Source organism: Peromyscus maniculatus, chromosome 4 (genome assembly GCF_049852395.1).
Source record: "Peromyscus maniculatus bairdii isolate BWxNUB_F1_BW_parent chromosome 4, HU_Pman_BW_mat_3.1, whole genome shotgun sequence".
In the NCBI taxonomy this organism is placed as follows: Eukaryota; Metazoa; Chordata; class Mammalia; order Rodentia; family Cricetidae; genus Peromyscus; species Peromyscus maniculatus.
The window spans coordinates 98,873,459-98,895,246 of record NC_134855.1 but is presented as its reverse complement, the minus strand read 5'-3'; the positions used below and the strand labels follow the sequence as shown (position 1 = coordinate 98,895,246).

Below are 21,788 nucleotides of genomic sequence, written 5' to 3'. Positions count from 1 at the left end.
AACCCAGCAGGATGATAGATAGAGTGACTTTCCATGATCTGGGGTTTGTTTTGCCCTGTGGGACACCAATCCTCCAGCACTGATGTCTCTAGGACTGACAGTCCTCCCTCTCCCCTGCTAGGAACTCCTGAGTTACCCTTTGAGGTTGTCATGAAATTAGCAGGCAGAGAGCAGAATGTCAGTCAGGTTCCGTAGAAATGACTCCACATCTCAGCTGGGCAGTGACCTGTCCTCCCTCCCCAAGTGGCAGCCTTGGAGCTCAGGTCGGTGGAACTGCAGATCCCCAGGAACAACAAGGACCATCACACCCAGGAGATGGGCTTGACGAAGCTCATCCTGCGCCGGGCTCAGAACTTCAGCTTAACGTTGACCTTCAACCGACCCTTCCAGCCCCAGAAGGACCACCTCACCTTTGTGGCTGAGACAGGTGAGCTCGCTCTGCCCTCAGGTTCCCCTGGTTCCCTCAAAACAGAAAGAGTTAGTAAAGCTCGCCTGGGAGAAGGGGTCTTGCCACCTGTCTCTGGGGTGCCCTCCCCTCTCTCCTGGGGCCCCCAGGATCCTCCTCTCAGTACTGTTGGTCCTATTAAAGAAATATTTGGCCAGCTCAGCAAACTGTGATGTTTTAGTCACAACAGCCAACGTATAAGTATACAGGCATGGCTGTAAAACTCCCCAGCCATGACCTCCTTTCAGTTCTCATGGAAGACTTTAAGTTGGTCCTACCAGGCTCTCATTTTACAGATTGGAAATGGAAAAAAAAAACATCAGACACCCAGAGAACTTAAATGTCAGTAAAAAGCCTTGAACCAAAAGGCAAATGTTGGGAGAAGGCAGGCATTCTGCCAGGCCACAGGGAATCATATACCACACTTATCTTACTACTTTTAAGTGTGTGTGTACACATACCAAGAGGCTGGAAGTGGGCATCAGATCCCCTGCCGCTGAAGTTAGAGGTAATTTTGAGCTGTCTTACATGAGTTCTGGGGTCCAAATTCCAGTGCTCTGTAAGAGCAGTATGCAAGGTTAACCACTGAACCATCATGCCTCCAGCTCCATCACTTAGAGTTTTGAGCCTTCCTCTGGGATCTTCTTTCTCTCTTCCTCAGGACCAGAGCCCACAGAGCTTCTGGGGACCCGAGCCACTTTCCCGCTCATCCAGACCCGGCCTGGGAATGTCTGGAGTGCTGCTGACTTCACCATTGACAACAACTCTCTCCAAGTCTCGATTTTCACACCAGCCAGTGCAGTCATTGGCCATTACACACTGAAGACAGAGATTTCTCGGGACCAGGGTCCTGGTGTGACTTACCCACTGGGGAATTTCATCTTGCTTTTTAACCCATGGAGTAGAGGTAGGACTTGCTCCCAGTGTGTAGTGCTAATCTGATGCATTGGGAATGTTCTTTCAGGGTCTTCTGGCAAAGCCTGGCAGATAATCATTGCATATCTGTGCAACAAATTACTATGTGCTGAAACAAAAAAAATTTTTTTTATTTGTGTGTGTGTGTGTGTGTGTGTGTGTGTGTGTGTGTGTGTGTGTGTTTTCACCTACATGTATGAAGGTCATCTTGTGGGGTTGGTTCTCTCCTTCCAGCATGTGGGTCCCAGGGATTGACTTCGGGGTACCAGGCTTAGCAGTAAGTGCCTTTACTTGCCCAATCCTCTCACCAGCCTTAAGTGTATTTATTTAATTTCTTTTTCCTTTTGTGAGATGGGGTCTTGCTGTGTTGTCTAGGTCTTGAATTCATGATCTTCTGTCTCTGCCTCCTGAGTGTTAGTATTATAGGCATGCACCGCCATACTCAACTGCAAAAATCACTTTAATAAAGTTTTTGGTTTTGGTTTTGTTGTTTTGAGATGGGCTCTAATTATGTAGCACTACTGACTAAGTGGACCAGGCTGGCTTCAAATCCACAGAGACCCACCTGCCTCTGCCTCCCACGTGCTGGGATGAAATTGTGCAACATCACACCTGGTCCCACAAAGAATTTTTAAAAATGATTCAGTTATGCTTATTTTATCTGGTTTGGTGTTTTGCCCGCATGTGTGTCTTTATGAGGTATCAGACCCCCTGGAATTGGAGTTATAGATATGAGCTGCCATTTGGGTGCTGGGAATTGAACCCAGGACCTCTGGAAGAGCAGCCAGTGCTCTTAACCACTGAGCCATCTCTACAGCCCCACAAAGAATTTTTAGCAACATGATGAAAATATCCATACTGTGCCAGGCAGTGGTGGCGAATGCCTTTAATCCCAGCACTCAGGAGGCAGAGCCAGGCAGATCTCTGTGAGTTCAAGGCCAGCCTGGTCTACAGAATGAGATCCAGGACAGGCACCAAAACTACACAGAGAGGGCTGGAGAGATGGCTCAGAGGTTAAGAGCACTGGTTGTTCTTCCAGAGGTCATGAGTTCAATTCCCAGCAACCACATGGTGGCTCATAGCCATCTGTAATGAGATCTGGTGCCCTCTTCTGGCCTGCAGTCATACATGCTGTATACATAATAAATAAATAAATCTTTAAAAAAAAAAAAAAAACTACACAGAGAAACCCTGTCTCGTAAAACAAAACAAACAGAAAAAAAGAAAGAGAGAAAGAAAGAAAAGAAAAGAAAAAATCCATACTGTGACATTAAGTGAAATAATTTAGCAAGTGGAATTTAATTTGATTCTAATTAATTATGTATATGCATACAACAAGAAGATAGTGTATTGGTGGATATTTCTGAGTAGTGGGAATGAGTGATTTTTTTCTGTATTTTCCCAAAAGTCCAAAAGTCTAGAATAATCTTATAATTTTCATTCTGTAATTTTTAATAGCATAGATTTGTTGCTGGCCTCTGAAGAAGCACATAGCTAACTTTTATGGGGGTCCAGTCTTAATTTCTGTTACCCTCAGTCACCCGTTGACTGTTCCTCTTATTTCCAGAAAGACATTGTTACTTTTATGCTGTTTTTTAATTTCGGGCTTGTTCTTGGCCTGGTGATTTCTTTCTCTCTCTGTTACTCTTCACTGCTCAGAGGATGATGTCTACCTGCCAAGTGAAACCCTGCTGCAGGAGTATGTCATGAGCGACTACGGCTTTGTTTACAAGGGTCAAGAAAATTCTATTACCTCCAGGCCTTGGAACTATGGGCAGGTAACACCCGCTCCTGGAAGTGGGCCTGGGATGGGTGTGTTGGGGGCTGTTAGCCAACTAAGACAGTGTGAAGTGCTGGCCAATTTCCCTTCCAACGAGAGGGGCAAGCAAAGAACATATGGCTTTTTTTTTTTCAAGATTTTTATGCTTTATTAAGAAAGGAGCACCAGGCAGTGGTGGCACACGCCTTTAATCCCGGCACTCAGGAGGCAGAGACAGGCGGATCTCCATGAGTTTGAGGCCAGCCTGGGCTACAGAGCGAGTTCCAGGAAAAGCACCAAAGCTACACAGAGAAACCTTGTCTCGAAAAAAAAAACAAAAAAAAAAAAAAAGAAAGAAAAGAAAAGAAAAAAAGAAAGAAAGAAAAGAAAGGAGCAGAGCATGATGAAAGTTGACCAACAACTGTAGTAAACTTCTATATTCAGTTACCAGCCCCACTAGGGGCCAGTAGAGCCTTTTATTCTTCTATAATTTGAAAACAGCCCATGGGCCAATGTCTCCTATCACTTTGTTGGAAAAAAATCTTTTTTGTGTGTGTCTGTGAGCATTTTGCCTGTTTGTATGTCTGTGCACCATGTGTATGCCTAGTGCCCAAGGAGGCCACAAGAGGGTGATAAATTCCCTGAGATTAGAGCTACAGAAGGTTGTAAATTATGTAGGTGCTGGGAATCGAACTCAGGTTCTCTGGAAGAGCAGGTAGTGTTCCTAATTGTGGGGCCATCTCTCCAGTCCCTCTCCTAGTGCTTTAATTAATTAATTTTATTTATTCATGTGTGTGCACGTGTATAGGTACATGCATGCCATGGCACATACGGAAGCCAGGGAACAACATGAGGGAGTCATTTCCCTCCATCCACTGTGTGGGCCCTGGGATTAGACTCCTGTCATGTGGGTTTGTGGGAGACCCCTTTCCCCACGGAGCCATCCTGCCTCTCCCCATCCCACCCTGGTGGGGGGCTTTTTGTTTATGTTTTTTAAGGCAGGTTCTCACTGACTTGATTTCCCAGGTTAGCCTTTAATTTCCTGTGTAGCTCAGACTGGCCTTGAACTTGAAATCCTCCTGCCTCTGTGCTGCAGCAGTACTGCCTTTGCATGAGTCGCCAGGAAAGATACCTCTCATGCTCTGAAACTGTTGGGAAGAATTTTAAAGGAAAACCATTTCGAGACTTTAGAGAGCACGAGACGTGTCTGTAAATATCAGCGTCTATAAATACCGTTTCACTGGGACTCAGGCATGCTCCTTCATGTAGCTGATGCTGAAGGCTTTTAGGCTTAGTGGCAGAAGTGAGTTGAAACAGAGCCTATGGGCTTCCAGGTGAGAGATTTGCTACTGGCCCTTTATGGGAAGGTGCGACCAACCTTGCTCTAGGCGCCTCCGCTGCCCTTCTTAGCACTGGACCTATGGCAGGAAATCACAGATAGTGTATCATTTAATTGATAACATGTCAGGATATAGTCACAGAGGATAAAGATTCTTTCTGAAAAAACTAACCACAACTCATGATCACAACTGAAAAAGTGAATTTTAATTCACTTTTAATTAATTTTAAGATTTATTTATTTATTATATATTCAATGTTCTGTTTTTCATGTATCCCCGCAGGCCAGAAGGGGAAGCCAGATCTCATTACAGATGGTTGTGAGCCACCATGTGGTTGCTGGAATTGAACTCAGGACCTCTGGAAGAGCAGCCAGTGCTCTTAACTGCTGAGCCATCTCTCCAGCCCAATTAATTTCAATACATTAAAAAGATCTTTAGTACATCAAATATCTAGTTACTGCGAAGCCCCGTTACTGCGTGCAGCAGGTGGGGTCAGGGGACTTTGACTGTGGATGACTTCCACTCTCAGCCACCAATCATGGTCCATTCGGTCTCTCCCTCCCTGTTAGTCTCAGGGGTGGGGGATGTTGGGAGCTTTGCTGAGGAAGATCACACTCTCCCATCCCCCAACTCCTGCAACTTGTGAAGTGTTTTGAAGCTGAGATGGAAAATGGTGCATTTGACAGGCAAAGGGTCGTCACAAACACATGTTGTGAGCCTATCTCATAAGCCTATCCTGGCTTTTCCAAGGCATGCAGCATCAGCATTAGCCCTCACTCCAATACTCTCTGCCATCTTCTCCTTTCTTTCAAATGCTGGTCTCATCTGCAAATATGAGATCATGCAAATACTCATCCACATGGTCTTTCCCTGTTTCCACAAGTCCTGTAGACAGATGACCTAGGTCCTTGGGATCCACCATGCTAAAATACTTCAGGGAAATGTCTTCATGCTCCTCTTTCTGTTTGTCTTATCATTTTAAATCTGGGTTTAAAAAGCCTTCTCTCCCATTCTCTCAAATCATTTGCATTTTTCTTTTTTCTTTCTTTCTCTCTCTCTTTCTTTCTTCTCTCTCTCTCTCTCTCTCTCTCTCTCTCTCTCTCTCTCTTTCTTTCTTTTTTTTCCTGTAGACTAGGCTGGCCTCAAACTCACAGAGATCCGCCTGGCTCTGTCCCCGAGTGCTGGAATTAAAGGTGTGCACCACCACCGCCTGGTTTCTTTTGCGTTTTCTGTCAAGAGCCACATAGCTTAGTTTTTTAAAGCGTTATTTCAATGCATTTCCAACTTGATTTCCATCCGACATAGGATCTTGTCTTATGACTAAGCCCTGCAGGCCTCCTCTCACAAACACATCATTCCTTGAAAAACTTGTCAATGCCCAAGTTTCTGGACTCTACACATCTTTGCTTTTCTCTGATTTCTCCCTTCACATACCTTGTAAGTTCGAAGAGGACATCCTTGATATCTGCTTTGAGATCCTGAACAAGAGCCTCTACTTTCTAAAGAACCCATCCAAAGACCATTCTCAGAGGAGCGACGTGGTGTACGTCTGCAGGGTGGTGAGTGCCATGGTAAGAGCAAAAGCTTGCCCCTGCCTGAGAACAGCCTGAGCATCTCCCGGATGTTGTGGAAACCCACCTGTCTGCTCTGCAGATCAACAGCAATGACGACAGTGGTGTGCTTCAGGGGAACTGGGGAGAGGACTACTCCCAGGGCATCAGCCCTCTGGAATGGAATGGCAGTGTGGCCATCTTGCGGCAGTGGTCAGCCAGGGGCGGGCAGCCTGTGAAATATGGACAGTGCTGGGTCTTTGCTGCTGTTATGTGCACGGGTGAGTGAAGTCTTACCCTCTGACTTTTTCTAATTTCTCTTTCATGTCAGGCCACAATCATCCCTGCTCTCAGAGTCCACTGCCGCTCATGAAGGGCCCAGAGCTTGCAATGGCCCATGGCTAGGAGCAGTGTGCACACTATTCAGCCTCCAGGGGACGATCTTTGCAATCACTCCATAGTCTCTTTGATGAAGAATGTTAGTAGTGGGCACCTGAGCTGGGCATGGTGGGTCATGCCTCTAATCCTAGCATTTGAGAAGCAGAGACAGTTGGATCGGAAGTTTACTTGGCTATATAGGGAATTAGGCTAACCTGTACTAGATGTGATCTTGTCCCAAGAGACAGACAGACAGAGAGAAAGGTGGCCATTTGGATAGAGCAACTTGTAGTCCCCACAAAAGGCAGAACACTTCTTCCCACTTGCTGCACTGGGCCAAGAGGTGGAAGCTGAAAGTGTAAGTAGACAGCCTTGGATAGCCCGACCTCACAGGTAGACCTCCCTGAGAGACTTGACTTACAATTAGAGCTTGGCTACCTTGCTAACTACCCGTGAGGAGAATACACACGTTATTCAATTGAGTGCATACCAACTGTTTACAATTCAGTGCCAAATTCTTGGCCCAAGTATCTGGGGAGCTGAAGAGCCTGGGGTACGGAGGTGTTACCAGTCTCCCCCATGCAAAAGCACATCTTCTACGGGGGTGTCTAGTCACACTGTGTGCTGGGTGTTTTCTGCAGGAACAGGTGGATTCCATTGGAAGGGGGTGGGGCATAGGGTGAGAACAGTCTTCTGTCCTTGACTCATTGAAGGGAAGCATAGTCTTATGTTCAGGGTCCTCAGAGACAGAGATTTAAATCCGAATACACATAAAGCGACCTCATCAGCTTACTTAGTCTGTGACTACTCTGGCCTCCTGTAGCCCGTGGGAGATCCCGTGGGAGCCAGGTGGCCATTATAAGATCCCCTTGAACCTTCAGATCCTAGCATGAACAGGAGAAGGACTAGATCCATGGCTTGGCCCCCTCTGCAAGCCCGTCCATCGTCACGCTTCCCAGAGTGCTGGGGCTGGTGAATGGAGAGAACTGTGACTGCCAAGCTGCCCTGGCAACCTGCAGCTTAGGTCTGCGCCCCAGGTGCCCTGCAGATGTGTGGAAAGCCCAGTGCAGTGCTGGCGTAGACACGTGGCCCTGCCGGGGACTTTAGAAACACGGGTGACAGCCGCCTCTGTAGACTCTGCCCTCCTTGGAAGAGTGGGTAGGAGAGACTTCTCCTGGACTCACTGGCAGACGTCCCAAGACACGCCTGGCTCTTGATCACACCTGGTTGTAGGCAGTTAGTTTGTGTATGTGTGTGAAGCGTGGTATGATAATGTCTGCTTTGAGTGAATGTGCCTGTGAAATCTTAGCTTTACGAACCGTCCTGAGGATCCACAAGAGGGCGCTGCTGGCTTAGCAAAGATGGAGAACAGTTTTTAATTTCTGATGTCATCCATCGTCTTTACCATGGAATGGATGCTTAGCCATAGCCTTACTCTTATTTGTTTATTTAATTATTAACATATGTTGTTGTGCTGAGGAATGAACTCAGATCCTTGTATGTGGCAGGCAAGCATTCTACCACTGAACTACATCCCCAGCCCTTTCATTTTTTTCTTCTTTCTCTCAACTTGTATCTTTAAATAGAATGGCAGAATCGGAATTTTAGAACTGAAAGCCATCCAGTTCAACTCTTCACTTTCTTACAAGGAGGCTAACCCAGAGACGTTAAGCCTTGTATCTCCAGTCACACAGCTTCTCTTTTGAAAGTGGCCACACCTTTCCACCCTTTTGGATTCTCACGTGTTTTAGTCTCTCTGCTTTTAACTTGGAGAACTGCTGGGGACGAAAAGAGCCAGAAATGACAAGTTTATTATTGTTTTAAGTGGCTCACAAATGATTTCTTCCACTTTGTGGATGGATACCACTGATGGGCAGGCAGGCAGAAGCTTCTCCGGGTGTCACCCTTTGGGAATAAAAGAGTTGCTGCAAGTTTGAAGGTTGGAAACTATGCATGAAAAAATAATAATTGTTTGAAATGATCTTAGTCCTCTCTCCTTCTCTGTAGTAATGAGATGCTTAGGTGTTCCAAGCCGCGTCGTTTCCAATTTCCATTCTGCACACAACACAGACGGGAACCTGACCATTGACACCTACTATGACCGAACCGCAGAAATGCTGCCGACTCAGAAGCCAGACAAAATCTGGTAAGAGGTTTGGTCTGGAAAAACTCAGCGCTATCCCAGGTAGGGGACAAATTGTGATAGCCAGGACTGAATCGGACAAGGTCCCTCTATGCTGACCCGGAACTCTCTATGTAGACCAGGCTGGCCTCCAACTCCCAGAGTTCTGCCTGCTTCAGCCTGCAAAGTGCGGGATCAAATGTATGCACCACCATGGCCAGCTCCTTGATAGCTTTCTCTATTATAATTACTTTCTGATACAAATTAGAGGGAAAAAAGAATTATAAGCAAAGGCATAAGCCACTCTGCATAATGTCGGGTGCCTGAAAACCCATCAGGAAATATGAGCCCTGGCTCCTCCCTCCTTTCTGCAGGAACTTCCATGTCTGGAACGAGTGCTGGATGAACCGGAAAGACCTTCCACCAGGGTACAATGGCTGGCAGGTTCTGGACCCCACCCCCCAGCAAACCAGCAGTGGTGCGTGGGGATCATGTGACAGGGGCCAGGCTCTCTGGGAGGCCAATGAGGGTGTGCACCCTCATAGCCAGAGTGGTACAGCAGTCTCCTACCTCACCCCCTTCCCAGGGCTGTAGTCTAGGCAGTGTCAGATCTCAGGCATAACTTCGCCCATGATAGTGGGATCGCCTGGGGGAACGGTGAGTCTTTTTGTTCTTCCCTTTCCTATAAGGTAGGAAGGCGAGGTTGACAACAGCCACATCAATGCCGGTGACTGTGAGAATCAGACAAATTAGTGCGCATCAGTGCCCTTGGTAAACTGGAGAAAGCCCAGGTGTGAGGGGCATTATTGCCACTGCCCATCCTTTCTCATCACCTCCCGTGGCGACAGCCTTGGGCCCATATCTCAGCATCCACATCCCATAATTCCTGCTTCCTCCACAGGGTTGTTCTGCTGTGGTCCGGCCTCTGTGAAAGCCATCAAGGAAGGGGATGTCCACCTGCCCTATGACACCCCTTTTGTGTATGCACAAGTGAATGCTGATGAGGTCATTTGGCTTTTTGAGGGTGGCCAGGTCCAGGAAATCCTGGCCCATAATACCAGTTACATCGGGAAGGCGATCAGCACCAAGATGGTAGGGTCAGATGAGCGCCTGGACATCACCAGTTCCTACAAGTACCCAGAAGGTGCCTGGGCCTTGGATTTGGGAGGGAGTGGGTAACCATTGGATGACCCAAGTTAGAACACCACCACCTCCCTGATATGACAAAGTCCTAGGGGACTATTTTAGGTCCTGGTCACTTGATTCCAGAATAGATTTGCCTAGATTTAGAAAAAAAGAATATAAGATGCTCAATTAAATTTGAATTCCAGATAAATTAAGACAAATACATTATTATAAATATGTCCCAAATGGTACATGTGGCATTTTAAATTTTTTTCTATTACATTTATTTATTGTGTGTATGTGTGTATACATATGCATGTATATGTGTAGGAACATGTGTCGTGTGTGTGTGTGTGTGTGTGTGTGTGTGTGTGTGTGTGTGTGTGCAGGTCAGAGGACAACTTATAGGAGTTGGTTTTCTTCCGTCACAGGGACATTGAACTCGTGTTGTTAAGCTTGACAGTAGATGTCTTTTCCACTAAAGCCATCATGCCAGCCCTGCGTGTGACACCTTTCTGTTAAAAATAATTCACTATTTATCTGAAATTCAAATTAACTAGGTGTAACTTTGAGTGTATGTTCCACATAATTCACTATTAATCTGAATTAACTGGGTATAGTTTTTAGTGTAAGTGTATTCCCAACATTGCATGTAAGTATGCAAACTTTACAATAAAGATTATTTGCTTATCTTGAATTCAAATTTAAGTGGAGGTCCTGCATTTTATCCGGTAACTCTCTCAGGGTCACACATCTGTCTCTCTGTGTCCATCACAGTGGGAGGAGCGGCAAAGGGAGAGATGGGCACTCAGGAGGGCGAGGGCTCTGGGCCTGTGGAAGGGAGGGAGCGGACAGTCCTGTGAAGAGCTTTGGTGCACTCTGGCCACCCGAGAACTAAGCAAGGCTCTGACGCGCTGTCGGTGGGTAAGCCGGACCATCTTCCCTGGCCTCGGCTTCCTTATCAGTGAAATGAGATAGCTCTCCTCAAAGGGTTAAATGCGCTTGTGTGCAGCACACACTGGAAACATCCACAGTCTGGAGCAAGTTTGAGTTGTGAGCCAGATGTTGAGTTATTCCTAAGGGGAAGAGATAGAGTTCTATCTAAAAGACTTGAATATGTGTTTTAGGAGAGAGAATGCAGGCAGGGAAGAGAAGCCTCTCGGTTTGATGATGGTGGTGATGATGATGATGGTGGTGGTGATAATGGTGATATGATGGTCATGGTCATGGTGATGATGATGATGGTGATGGTGATAATGGTGATATGATGGTGATGGTCATGATAATAATAGTACTGATAGGGCTGGAGAGATGGCTCGGGGGTTAAGAGCACTGACTCTTCTTCCAGAGGACGTGAGTTCAATTCCCAGCACCCACATGGCAGTTCACACCTGTCTGTAACTCCAGTTTCAGGGGACCCTGACATGCATGGCAAAAACACAAATGCACATAAAAATAAAATAAAATATATTTAAAAAAATAATAGTACTGATGGCAAAGAACCACACTGAATCCCACACTCAGCAATTACATGACCTCAACTTTCAGCGATTCTGGGCAACCCAGTATGGTCCCCGGGTTTCATAACACAGAGCCGAACACTGAGAGACAAAGAGACTGTACTCTGAGCAGCACCAACCCCATCTGAGCCATCATACTGCATGCCTCTCTGTGTGGCTATTCACTGTATATCACACAGCCAGGGCTTCTGGCTGGCAGCTGAGAGTCCAGTCATTTGTTTTCCCAAGACCGTCATTGGTCCTCTCTACCCTGCCCCACTGATGTCTTTGTTCTGTATGGATCTGTTCTGCCAGGATCCTCTGAGGAGCGCTCTGTATTCATTAAGGCTTCCCGGAAGTTGCTGGAACCAAGAAGGGACTCTTCATCCCTCCTGGATCTCCTAGGGTCTGAGGGCTTTAAGGATAAGCCTGTGCAGCTGCAACTCCACCTGGCTAGGGCACCCATGTGGGGCCAGGACCTGCTGCTCACGCTACATGTCCAGAGGGTGCCAGACAGAGCCCACAGTCAGGACCCCATTGGACTGATGGTACGCTTTTGTGCGCAGGCCCTGCTGCATGGGGGCAGCACTCGGGAACCCTTCTGGAAACATGCGGTACGCTTGAGTATGGATTTTGAGAAGGGTGAGTATGTGGCAGGCATGAGAAGGAGCACCCGTAGAGAGGAGAGTTTTGGGTCTGTGAATCACAGAGAAACCCTCTCTCAGGATGCATATCTTCCTGGTCAGGGAAGATGCTGTTGCTGCACAGCTGGATGCCAGTGCAGTACTTGTGACGTCATCCTAACACGTCAGACAACAATGACCTCTGAGTGCACGATTCCTTTGTAACCCATCTCTTGGACTCAAGATGATGTTTTTGCCTCTGTTTAGAGCTACAGTGGCCGCTCCTGCTGCCCTACAACAATTACAAGAACAAGCTGACAGACGAAAAGCTGATCCATGTGTCTGGCATTGCTGAGGTTGAAGAAACAGGGCGGTTCATTCTGGTCCTAAAAGATTTCTCTCTGGAGCCTCCCCACTTATCTATTGAGGTGAGGTCTCTGGACAGAGATGGGGACCCAGAGACTCTAAGGGGGGGGTACCATGTCATACTGTATAGTACAGTCTCTGAGGCTTTACTCTCAATCACAGGCAGCAGGCTGAGAGGTTGTGAGCGCTGGTGCTCTGCATAAACCAAGGGTGGGACGTCTCATGGAGGTCACATTTTGCAGAGGATGCTGAGGAAGGTTCTCTGTGGAGAACAGATGAAGGCCTGTTACCGTGAAGGTGTATACGTAAGGAGATCCCTTCACAAAGGTAGAGATGAAAAGGCAATGATTTGGGATGAGGAGTAGAGGAGACAGGTTTAAGACAGGACCTTGTGGTCAAATTCAAAAGGTGACTGCTGATAAGATGTGGGGGTGCCACAGGAAAGAAGAACAAGACGTGAACTTCAGATTTCAAGACCCAATGCCAGAGTGGCGTGGGTGGCTCCCACAGAGGAGGGCATTAAGAAAGGTCCACAGAGGTGGGTGTGTGTCCTCCCTATCTCCTGTCACCTGAGCTGTCTTTCCCCAAAGCATTCTTCCCTACCTTTCCCTTCCCCTCCCAAAGACTTTTCCAGTGCCTACCCCAAGTCCAGCTGTGTACCTGGAAGCCTGGTTAACAGCATGCCTGGCACTAGCCAGCAGAACAATGGTTGGATGGCTCCGTATTGCATGGCAAGTCGGCTGGCACATTCGCAGTCTTCACCTGGGCATACTCTCAGATTGTCAGGCCGGGTGATGCTGGAGGCCTCCTGGGGGGCGCTCACAGTGGGGCAGAGTTGCAAGTGTAGACACAAGCTCCGTGCTGAGCCAGGGCTCTGCCGGTTACCCAGAGCAGAGTCCTGGTTGTAATGGGATCCCCAAACAACATAGCACATGTCAAGGAGGCTGTGAATGGTTACCACGGCTGTAAGACCTGTGGGTGATTACCGTCCCTGTGCTGGGTTCCAGAGTTAGCTTCACCCACTTGATTTTGATACCCCTTTGGAGACTTGGTTCTTTTGTTTGAGTTCCAGGTAAGTTAGGGTGTGTTCTTCCAACTCTTTAATTCTCTGGCCAAGCTAGAGCATGCCGCCAGTTGTGATCTGGTCAGACAGAGCTCATTTGGATTCAATACTCACTTACTGATGCCCATCATCACTGTCCTAGGCATTGTCCTAGGCTCCAGGAGTGAGAACAGAAGCCCCGCCTCCCATTACAGGCTAAGGCTGTGCTGCTGTATGACACAGACCTCAAGAGCGAAGCACTGAACACATCTGGGGGAAAACGAGTACGTCCTGCTGATGTCTGTGAAGATACATCAGGATGGGAAAAAGCTCCTAGGCTAGGATCTAGACCCCTTGGTTAGGTCCTGACTGTCATTAATCCATCATGGGATCTCAGCTTCATCATTCTTTGTTGGTAGAAGGATATCCCTGATGGCGCATAGGTGGCACACAGGACACTCCTCCTTAGTCCTCTGCATGTGTTAGACACCACTGATCAATCACAAATGACTGGGATTGTGCTTGGGATCCTACTTAACACATGCTAGACACTGCTAACCCTTTGGGACCAGTCCATCAGTTAAATCCAGCAGGCATCTTCAAATAGATGGTGGGAAGGGAAACTCTATGCCCATCCATGACAGGTGGCAGCTTGCTAGAGTGTCCTGAACTTGTAAAACAGGTCAACGTCTGTGTTAGTTTGTTATATGTGTTAGGCTCAGTTTATAGTTGTCTCTACCACTAGGGGCGCCTACGTTCTAAGCAGTCCTTGGTGGTCACAGGAGGAGTTACTGAGTGGGTGTGAGGCCTGGGGTACCTCTGTCTTCTCCCCACACAGGTGTTTGAAAGGGCTGAGGTGGGCAAGGCCCTGACCATCCACATCACCCTCACCAACACCCTAATGGTGGCTCTGAATAATTGCACCATGATTCTGGAGGGGAGCGGCCTCATCAACGGGCAGCTAACAAAAGAGTGAGTAATGCTACCACTGGCCTCTTGCCAATCTTCCTCTGGTGCTGGTTTCTGAAGAGCTGTGCCTCGTGGGACCACTGAATCCTTCTCGGTCTCCAGATGTCACCTGTTGGTCCCCACTTCCCTAACCTCAGGAAAGCTGGCGGTTTGGTGATACTGAGGGGCGCTACTCACTAAGCAGGGCTTCCTGCCCCATTGCCCATCCACGCAGCCCATCCTGCAGGCTCCAACAGGCTGCTTTTGACTTTCAGCCTTGGGACTCTGATGGCCGGACACACCATCCAAATTCAGCTGGAGCTCTACCCCATCAAAGCTGGGCCCCACCAGCTACAAGTCCTCATCAGCAGTAGCGAGGTCAAGGAGATCAAAGGCTACAAGGACATCTTCATTGCTGCAGCCCCAGTCTCCTGAGCCTTCCTGATGCCCCCCTCCCACGTGTCCCCGTTTCAGCGCCCCTTCCCGTCCTCAGCACAGCCTTGCTGCTTTCTACTTCTCAAGGTGTTGCCTTTATTCAACCTCAGTAGTGGGGGCAAACGAAACGCTGTAGAACCGCTGTGCATCATGGGAAGAAGCAATAAACATGCATGAGCTCTCTCCTTGCGCTAAGAAGCTGCTTACTGTTCCCGTTGGCCTGGGTGCCCACTACGGGGCTGGGCGGGCCCTCTCTGCTCTTCCCATCTTCTCTTTCTTCTGTTAAGGGCTTCGTCTACAAACTAAGCCCACCGGATCCTTTCTAATGCCAGGTCTTTACACACATATGCCCTCGAGTGAATGTAGAGGCAGAGGTGAGGTGGGAGCCTGAGAGGTAGCAAATGCAGGGCCAACTACCAGAAGCTGCCGGGCAGAATGTCCCTGTTACCTTCCTGCGAGCTCCCGTCCGAGCCAGCAGGTACCTGGCGAACATGGCCATCTTCTATCCTTTCTCGCTACCCTCACTCTCCACAGCTTCTTCTTTTACATCTTTGCTGTTTTTAGGACAGAGGGAGCCACGTTTTGCATTCTTCACTGTAGTTACTAAAATCTCCTGTGCTTATCCTTGATAATGTGGAAAGAACCGAAATCCTCTCCCGCCCCCCTGCCCCCCACCTTTTACATGCTCTTACCACCCTGGTAGGCATTTTTTTAAAATCCAGGAATCTGGGCCCCGCCCTCCTTTGGCTCCTGTCACTGACGTCCTCCCCATCCAGTTCTTTTGCTTATTTGCTTGCCTTAGCCATTGTCATTTTTTTTTTTTTTTAAATCTCAGGCTGGCCCCTAGGCTTGTGCCTCCCCAGCTCCGCCCACACCCAGCTGCTTGGTGCAAGAGTAGGAGCCTGGGAGTCCTGCTCCACCCAGTGTGGCAGCTGTCCCTGTCCCCGTGAGCATCCCTGGGTATTTCTGTCAGTACTTTATGACTACTGAGTTCTGGGTGGCTCCTACCCTCTGGACAGGGTCACCTGTCCTGACTCGTTCAGAAATTAATACTTTGCTTCTCTTCCAAATGTCCTTCTCCATTTGGTCATTTCTGTCCTGGCTGCATCCCTGGTATAGCCAGGCTTCCTTCCTGCTGTGCCTTCAAGGGGTGGGTGTGTGTCCTAGTCATTTCTGTCTTCATAGGCTTCCTCTCAGGTGACTTGCTTCTCCTCACCCCGAAAGTGGCTTTCGAAGTCATACTCAGTGGTGTGTTTTGAAGGTTTTTTTTTTTTGTTTTGTTTTGTTTTGTTTTGTTTATTGCAACCCTTCTGGTTTTGTTTCCTCTCCTTGGTCACATGAGCTAGGTCATCTCAAAGCTCCTTTCCAGTGGATCATCCCCCTAGGTCCAGAGTATGAGGTTCATCACACTGTGTGGTGTACCCAGAGATTAGAGTCTGGAGAGTTCATCTCCTTACTTCACAGCAACCCAGTAGAGTCAACCAAGGAGGCCAGGCAGGGACTCCTGTGGACAAAGGTGGCAAAAGAAATACCCAGACAATGGAGCAAAGAGTTGGCACAAGTCAGGCCAATAGCATAGCTCGAGACTCTGCTCTTCCTGTCCCGAAAAGGTGCATAGAGGCTGTCATACTCGAGACATTTGGGCCGAGAGGTTTGGGGTCCATGATACCTAGCAGCAATGTGTCAAACAACCCTAAGTGCTTGCTCTTGATTCCATGGAGAGACCTTAGATGCCCCGATGTGAAGCAACAATGACAGCCATAGGTTGCTGAAGAGGTCAAATTAGAAAGTGGATTCAATCGTGTTTTGTAAAATGTGGGACACCCCAATCCCTTAACTTTCTTGGTGCCTCCATTTCTGAGGGATGGCTGGGGGAGGGGGCAGAAAGCCCCATTTGGATCTTCTGATTCTGGCTGACCTCTGTGGTCGTTTGTAGGATCCTCCCTAGACTGGGGACCAGGGTGTTACACCAGGAGCTACACACAAGGAGACCAGGACTTTCTCGGGGCATACCAGAAATTCCAGGCAGGGCTGGAATCAGCTCCCAAGTCTCTGTGGGTCTTAGAAAGGTTTGGAGCTTCCCCCGACCACCCTGCTTGAGCTGGTTCTTTGGAGATGGCAGGTGAGTAGTCTACTTGTGTTCCTCTCCTGAGGTCACAGCCCTGCTTCGGTCCAGATAGGAAAGTAAGGTGATGCTCACAGATCTTGCCCAGCCTCTCTGAACAAGGGGCATCCTGTCGTGATCAGAACTACCTCCCTGCCTCCCCACACTTCCCCCACACCCTGTGACTAATGGTCTGTAGGACTAGAAGGCCAAACCTGTAAGTCACCTCCTTGGGCTCAGAGCCCAGGACTTATTCAGACACCAAGGTTCAGGCAAAAGAGTCACTGTTGGTTTCCTGGTCCCAAATGAGCTTTGTGCCCTTGTGATTCTTTTCTTTCTTTCTTTCTTTCTTTTTCTTTCTTTCTTTCTTTCTTTCTTTCTTTCTTTCTTTCTTTCTTTTCTTTCCTTCTTTCTTTTTTTAAAAAAAGATTTATTTATTTATTATGTACACAGAAGAGGGCACCAGATCTCATTACAGATGGTTGTGAGCCACCATGTGGGTGCTGGGAACTGAACTCAGGACCTCTGAAAGAGCAGTCAGTGCTCTTAACCTCTGAGCCATCTGTCCAGCCCTCCTTCTTTTATTTTTATTTTTAAAATTGTATGTGTAAGGGGGTGTTGCCTGCATGCATGTCTGTGTACTATGTGCATGCCATGCCTAGTGCCTGCAAAGGCCAGAGGAGGACATCAGCTCTCTTGGAACTGGAGTTTCAGATGGTTGTGAGGTACCACGTAGGTGCTGGGAACCAAACCTGGGTACTCTGGAAGAGCAGCCAGTGCTCTTTAACTGCCCCCCCTCCAGCCTTCCCCCTTTTTTCTTTTGTTGATTTCTTTCTTTTTTAGAAGGGCACATAGCAAGATTTATTGGGGAGCAAATGAACAGCTCTCTGGAGCGGCAGGAGTCCTGCAAAGGAGTTGCTTCCTGTGGTACTTCCACCTCCCTCTCCTGTCCCATCGTGGCTGCCGTACACCAGTCTCAGAGTGGTCCTGACCGTGACCTCTGGGGAGGACAGATGTGGATGCCCTGTCCTCTGCTCCAGGGATTATAACTGTCCTGGCAGGAATGAAGATATTCTTAAAGACACTTGTGTCCCTCCCTTTGGTTATCAGATTTTTGAAACAGTGAATCCAAGGAATTGGACTGTCTCCAGGAATCCTATGCTAGGAGAAAGAAAAGGCTGAATCCTGGCACCAGCCAGTGAGGAAGGATATGTCACACAGTTCTGACTACCTGCTGGAGGGACTCGGAGTGGAGACGATGGGACCACACCTTTGCCTGGGACTGCTGAGCACACATACTCATCTTAAAACATCAGCCGAACAAGGGCAACAACAAAAGACAGCTAAAGTGGGGGGGGGACGACGACAACAGAGCGAGGGGCAGAGCACAGGTCTCACCCCTACACAAAGAGTGAGGGGTAGAGCACAGGTCTCACCCCTACACAAAGAGTGAGGGGCAGAGCACAGGTCTCACCCCTACACAAAGAGCAAGGGGCAGCTAAGGAATGCTAAGAAGGGGAGAAACACTCTTCCCTAGGGAAGAGCACACCAATTGGTTATCGAATACCAAACGGTGAGTTCTGAAAACATACATACACATTTTAGATACTGCATTAAACATTTAGAGTTACAATGCTCTGGAGTTCTGCTGCATTCCAAGGCTAGCCTAGTAGTTCTTTGCAAGGAGCTTTGGGAAAGCAAATGCCTTGATTTCCTCATTTGCTATATAAGATCAGCAAGAACTCCTAATTCACAGGGAACTGAGAGGTGGCTCAACAGTTAAGATCACTTGCTGCTATTTCAGAAGACCCAGGTTCAGTTCCCAGCACCCTCATGGTAGCTCACAACCAGCTGTAACTCCAGATCCAGGGGGTCTGAAACCCTCTCTTGGTCTGCAAAGATACTTCATGTATGTGGTATACAGATATACATGTAGGCAAAACATTCATGCACATTAAAATAGATAAATCTTTGGACTGAAAATAGTGGCATATGTCCAGTTTTTAATTCCAGCTTGGAAGGCAGAGGCAAGACGATCTCTGTGGGTTTGAAGCCAGCCTGGTCTACATAGCAAGAGGTCAGTCAGATAGGGCGACATAGTGGAACCTTGTCTCAAGTTAAACAGTCAATCAGTCAACCAATCTAAGAAAACACCCTCCTGATTCATAGAGATGTGAGACTAAGAGGGATAATCACACAAGAATTTAAACTAATATCTAGTACTAAAAGATGATTGCATTAGTGGTAGTAGTACTACTATTGTCTACCGTCATTATTAATCACTGGCAATGGCGTTAATAATTATGATATGGAGAAATGTTTTGGTTTAGGGATGACAAGCCCCTAACTCCCAGTTTGGTGTAGAATGTTAGGAAGGCTTCTTAGCAGGGTGATGCTCTAACCTGGAGACAAGTAGACAGACAGAGAGCATTTCAGAAAAAGAGATCATTTGGGAGAGAGGGGGAGGGGGAGAGCCCACACAGAGATGTGAAGGAGAGGTCTCCATCAGAGAACTGAAGGGGGTTGGCATACTTGGGCTCCATGTGGGGAGAGAAAGATGAACCTCAAAGGTTCTTAGGGTGATGTTGGGAAGTTCAGAATTCATATCCTTTTGGATCCTAAGCAGAGGAACTATTTGTTTGAATTGACTCTTTAGAAAAATCAGTGGTAAGACACAAAGGCCCTGGATTTGGGATAGAGCACGTTGGGACAGAGGAGTACATGGGAAGGGATGGAGAGAGGAAAGAGAAGAGAGGAAATAATGGAATTATAATTTCAAAAACTGTTGAAAAATCAGTAGTGCTGAGTCCCGAGAAAGGAGGCGGGGGAGTTGGTTAGGAGTGGTTGTCCGGACGAGCCGGTGTTTCAGTGAAGGCAGAGCTGAGGGACACAGAGAGGAAGAGCCAATTCTAGGTGCTAATCAGGGTTTGAACTGGACTGATGAGCTAAAGAGAGGTAAGAAGAGGAGAAATGGCCCAGATTTCACCTTTATTGCCTGGGTGTCGTATCCTCACTCACCACGATCAGAAACCGAGGGGAAAAGGCAGGTAGGTTGAGAGCAAGGGGCCAATGAATCATTTGGGCACACGGGGTGTGAAGCGTCAAAAGTTGTCAAAGAAGAGGGGAGTGCAGGCCACAGTTCTGGGGGTCACCCGAGTCCATGAGGGGGGAGTGGAGGGAGAATGGGTGAACCCCTGAGACATCCCTGGAAAGCACCAGCGTGGGAGTGAAGAGTCTGCAGGTGGGTGTGAGAAGAAAATGACAGACTGGATGGGGTGTAGGAGAATACAAAGAGGGATGAAAGTGGGGAGAGAGAACAGGAGAGAGAGGGGGAGAGACAGAGACAGAGAGAGGGAGAGAGGGAGAGAGGGAGAGACAGAGAGAGGGAGAGAGACAGAGAGACAGAGAGAGAGACAGAGAGAGAGAGAGAGTAGGGGGGTAGAGAGAAAGGGAAAGGGGAATTTCTTAAACAAGAGAAGGGCCTGAATTGTAGAAGGTCCCTCAAGATAAGAGCAGGAAAGGAGCCGGGCCGTGGTGGCGTACACCTTTAATCTCAGCACTCAGGAGGCAGAGGCAGGTGAATCTCTGTGAGTTCGAGGCCAGCCTGGTCTACAGAGCGAGATCCAGGACAGGCACCAAAACTACACAGAGAAACCCTGTCTCCAGGGGAAACAAAGAGCAGGAAAGGGTTCCTGGCAGATGAGAATGGTGTTGGGGGCCCGGGGACGGGAGTAAATGGAACGGAGGTGAAAAGTGGGTGAGAAACAAGGCAGTAGACTAGAGGACGGAGGTCTGAGCTAGAGGGGCCAACGGTTTAAAGGAGGTCGAGGATTGAAGGTGGATGCGGGTGTTAGTGAGTTGGGGCTGTAGGTGTGCCCTTTGGCAAGGTGTTCACTTAGCGAGCAGGAGGCCCTGGGTCCATTCCCCAGCACAGCAACACACCAACAACCTCCGAGAGCTCTAGTGCATCCGTGCACCATGAAAGCTATTAGAGGATTGAAAACACAGGAGAGACAATGACACAAGTGGACAGGAGCCTCTGAGGACCCGGAATCGGGGGACACAGGAAGAGGTAACTCCTGGTGGGGAAGACAGAGTGGGTGAGTTTCCCACCTACTCTTCACACAGGCTCCTTCTCCAGTGTTCTCCCTCTCTGCCTTGCTCCTTAATACAAGCCCCCCCACACCCCATTTCTCTCTCTGGAGAACCTTGGGTATTGCTGGGCAATGGCTCTTCCATGAAGCTACATTATCATCTTGCCTTTCTTTTTATGTGTATATATGAGAGCCTGCATGCTTCTCTGTGCGCCATGTGCATGCCTGATGCCTGCAGGAGGCCAGAAGAGGGAGGGCATCAGAGTCCCTGGAACTAGCATTAAAAACAGTTGTGAGTCCCCCATGTAGTGCTGGGACTCAAACTCAGGTCCTTTGGAAGAATAGCCCATGCTCTTAACCCCTGGGCCTTCTCTCCAGCTCTAGCTCTGCTAATTTTACTTGAGATTCACTGTGAGCTTGGAAGGTCTCACTTAAAACAGTACCATTGCCAGGAAAAAAAAAAAAGTCATACTAAGGATGATCTGGAGTAGGTTCTGTTTGCACTTAAACTCCAGAAAGAGAGGTCTCAAGCACTCATGGAGGCTCTCTTAGGTGTGAGCGATAGTCTAGGACCCTGACAGTCCTTCCTGCAGAAGCACAGTTCCCTCCATCCCTGTGAATGCCTCATCCGTTCCCCAGTTTCTCCTGGCTCCCTTACCATGGCCCTATTGCCTAAGAGCTACCAAGGCCCAATAGCACAAAGGCCCTGATGGTTCCACAGCTTCCACACCTCCTCTCAGCCAAGCAACACTGCCAAGAAAAACCAGAGGGCGAGTGAGAAAACCAGTTGTGATCTGCCCTGTCAGAGGTGGCAGCGCAGCCGCCGGCCCCACCTCCCTGTGCCTCTTGGAGCCTCGGGATGGAAGGGGAAGCAGACATTCCAGGATCAGTTTCCTGAAGCTCCAGTCCATCCAGCTGTCTGTGGGGGAGCAGCCCTGGAGCCAGCAGCAGCCAGCCACCATGGCCCAAGGTAGGGAAGTCCCAATGAGTGGCTAGAAAATGGGGACGATGAAGACCCAGAGACATCGAGGGCAGGAGGGTGG

The 21,788-nt window shown here is 48.4% G+C and overlaps 2 protein-coding genes across 2 annotated transcripts in view; both read left to right on the top strand.

Moving 5' to 3' along the window:
• Window positions 1-225: 225 nt before the first annotated feature.
• Tgm7 (transglutaminase 7) lies at window positions 226-14,580 on the top strand (the record flags this gene model as incomplete). Its single annotated transcript, XM_006994060.3, has 12 exons — window positions 226-427; window positions 1,107-1,352; window positions 3,020-3,138; window positions 5,902-6,030; window positions 6,113-6,290; window positions 8,395-8,533; window positions 8,884-8,987; window positions 9,411-9,653; window positions 11,449-11,775; window positions 12,024-12,184; window positions 14,003-14,136; window positions 14,388-14,580. Coding segments are annotated over 12 exons (2,142 nt in total), but the record flags the coding sequence as incomplete, so codon positions are not given.
• A 6,969-nt stretch (window positions 14,581-21,549) lies between these two features.
• Window positions 21,550-21,788, top strand: part of Tgm5 (transglutaminase 5) — a 37,645-nt gene continuing 37,406 nt past the window's right edge. The window contains exon 1 of the mRNA XM_042276040.2: window positions 21,550-21,715. Within this exon, the coding sequence (XP_042131974.2) occupies window positions 21,706-21,715 (10 nt within the window). The 5' untranslated portion in view covers window positions 21,550-21,705. The remainder of the gene's footprint in view (window positions 21,716-21,788) is intronic.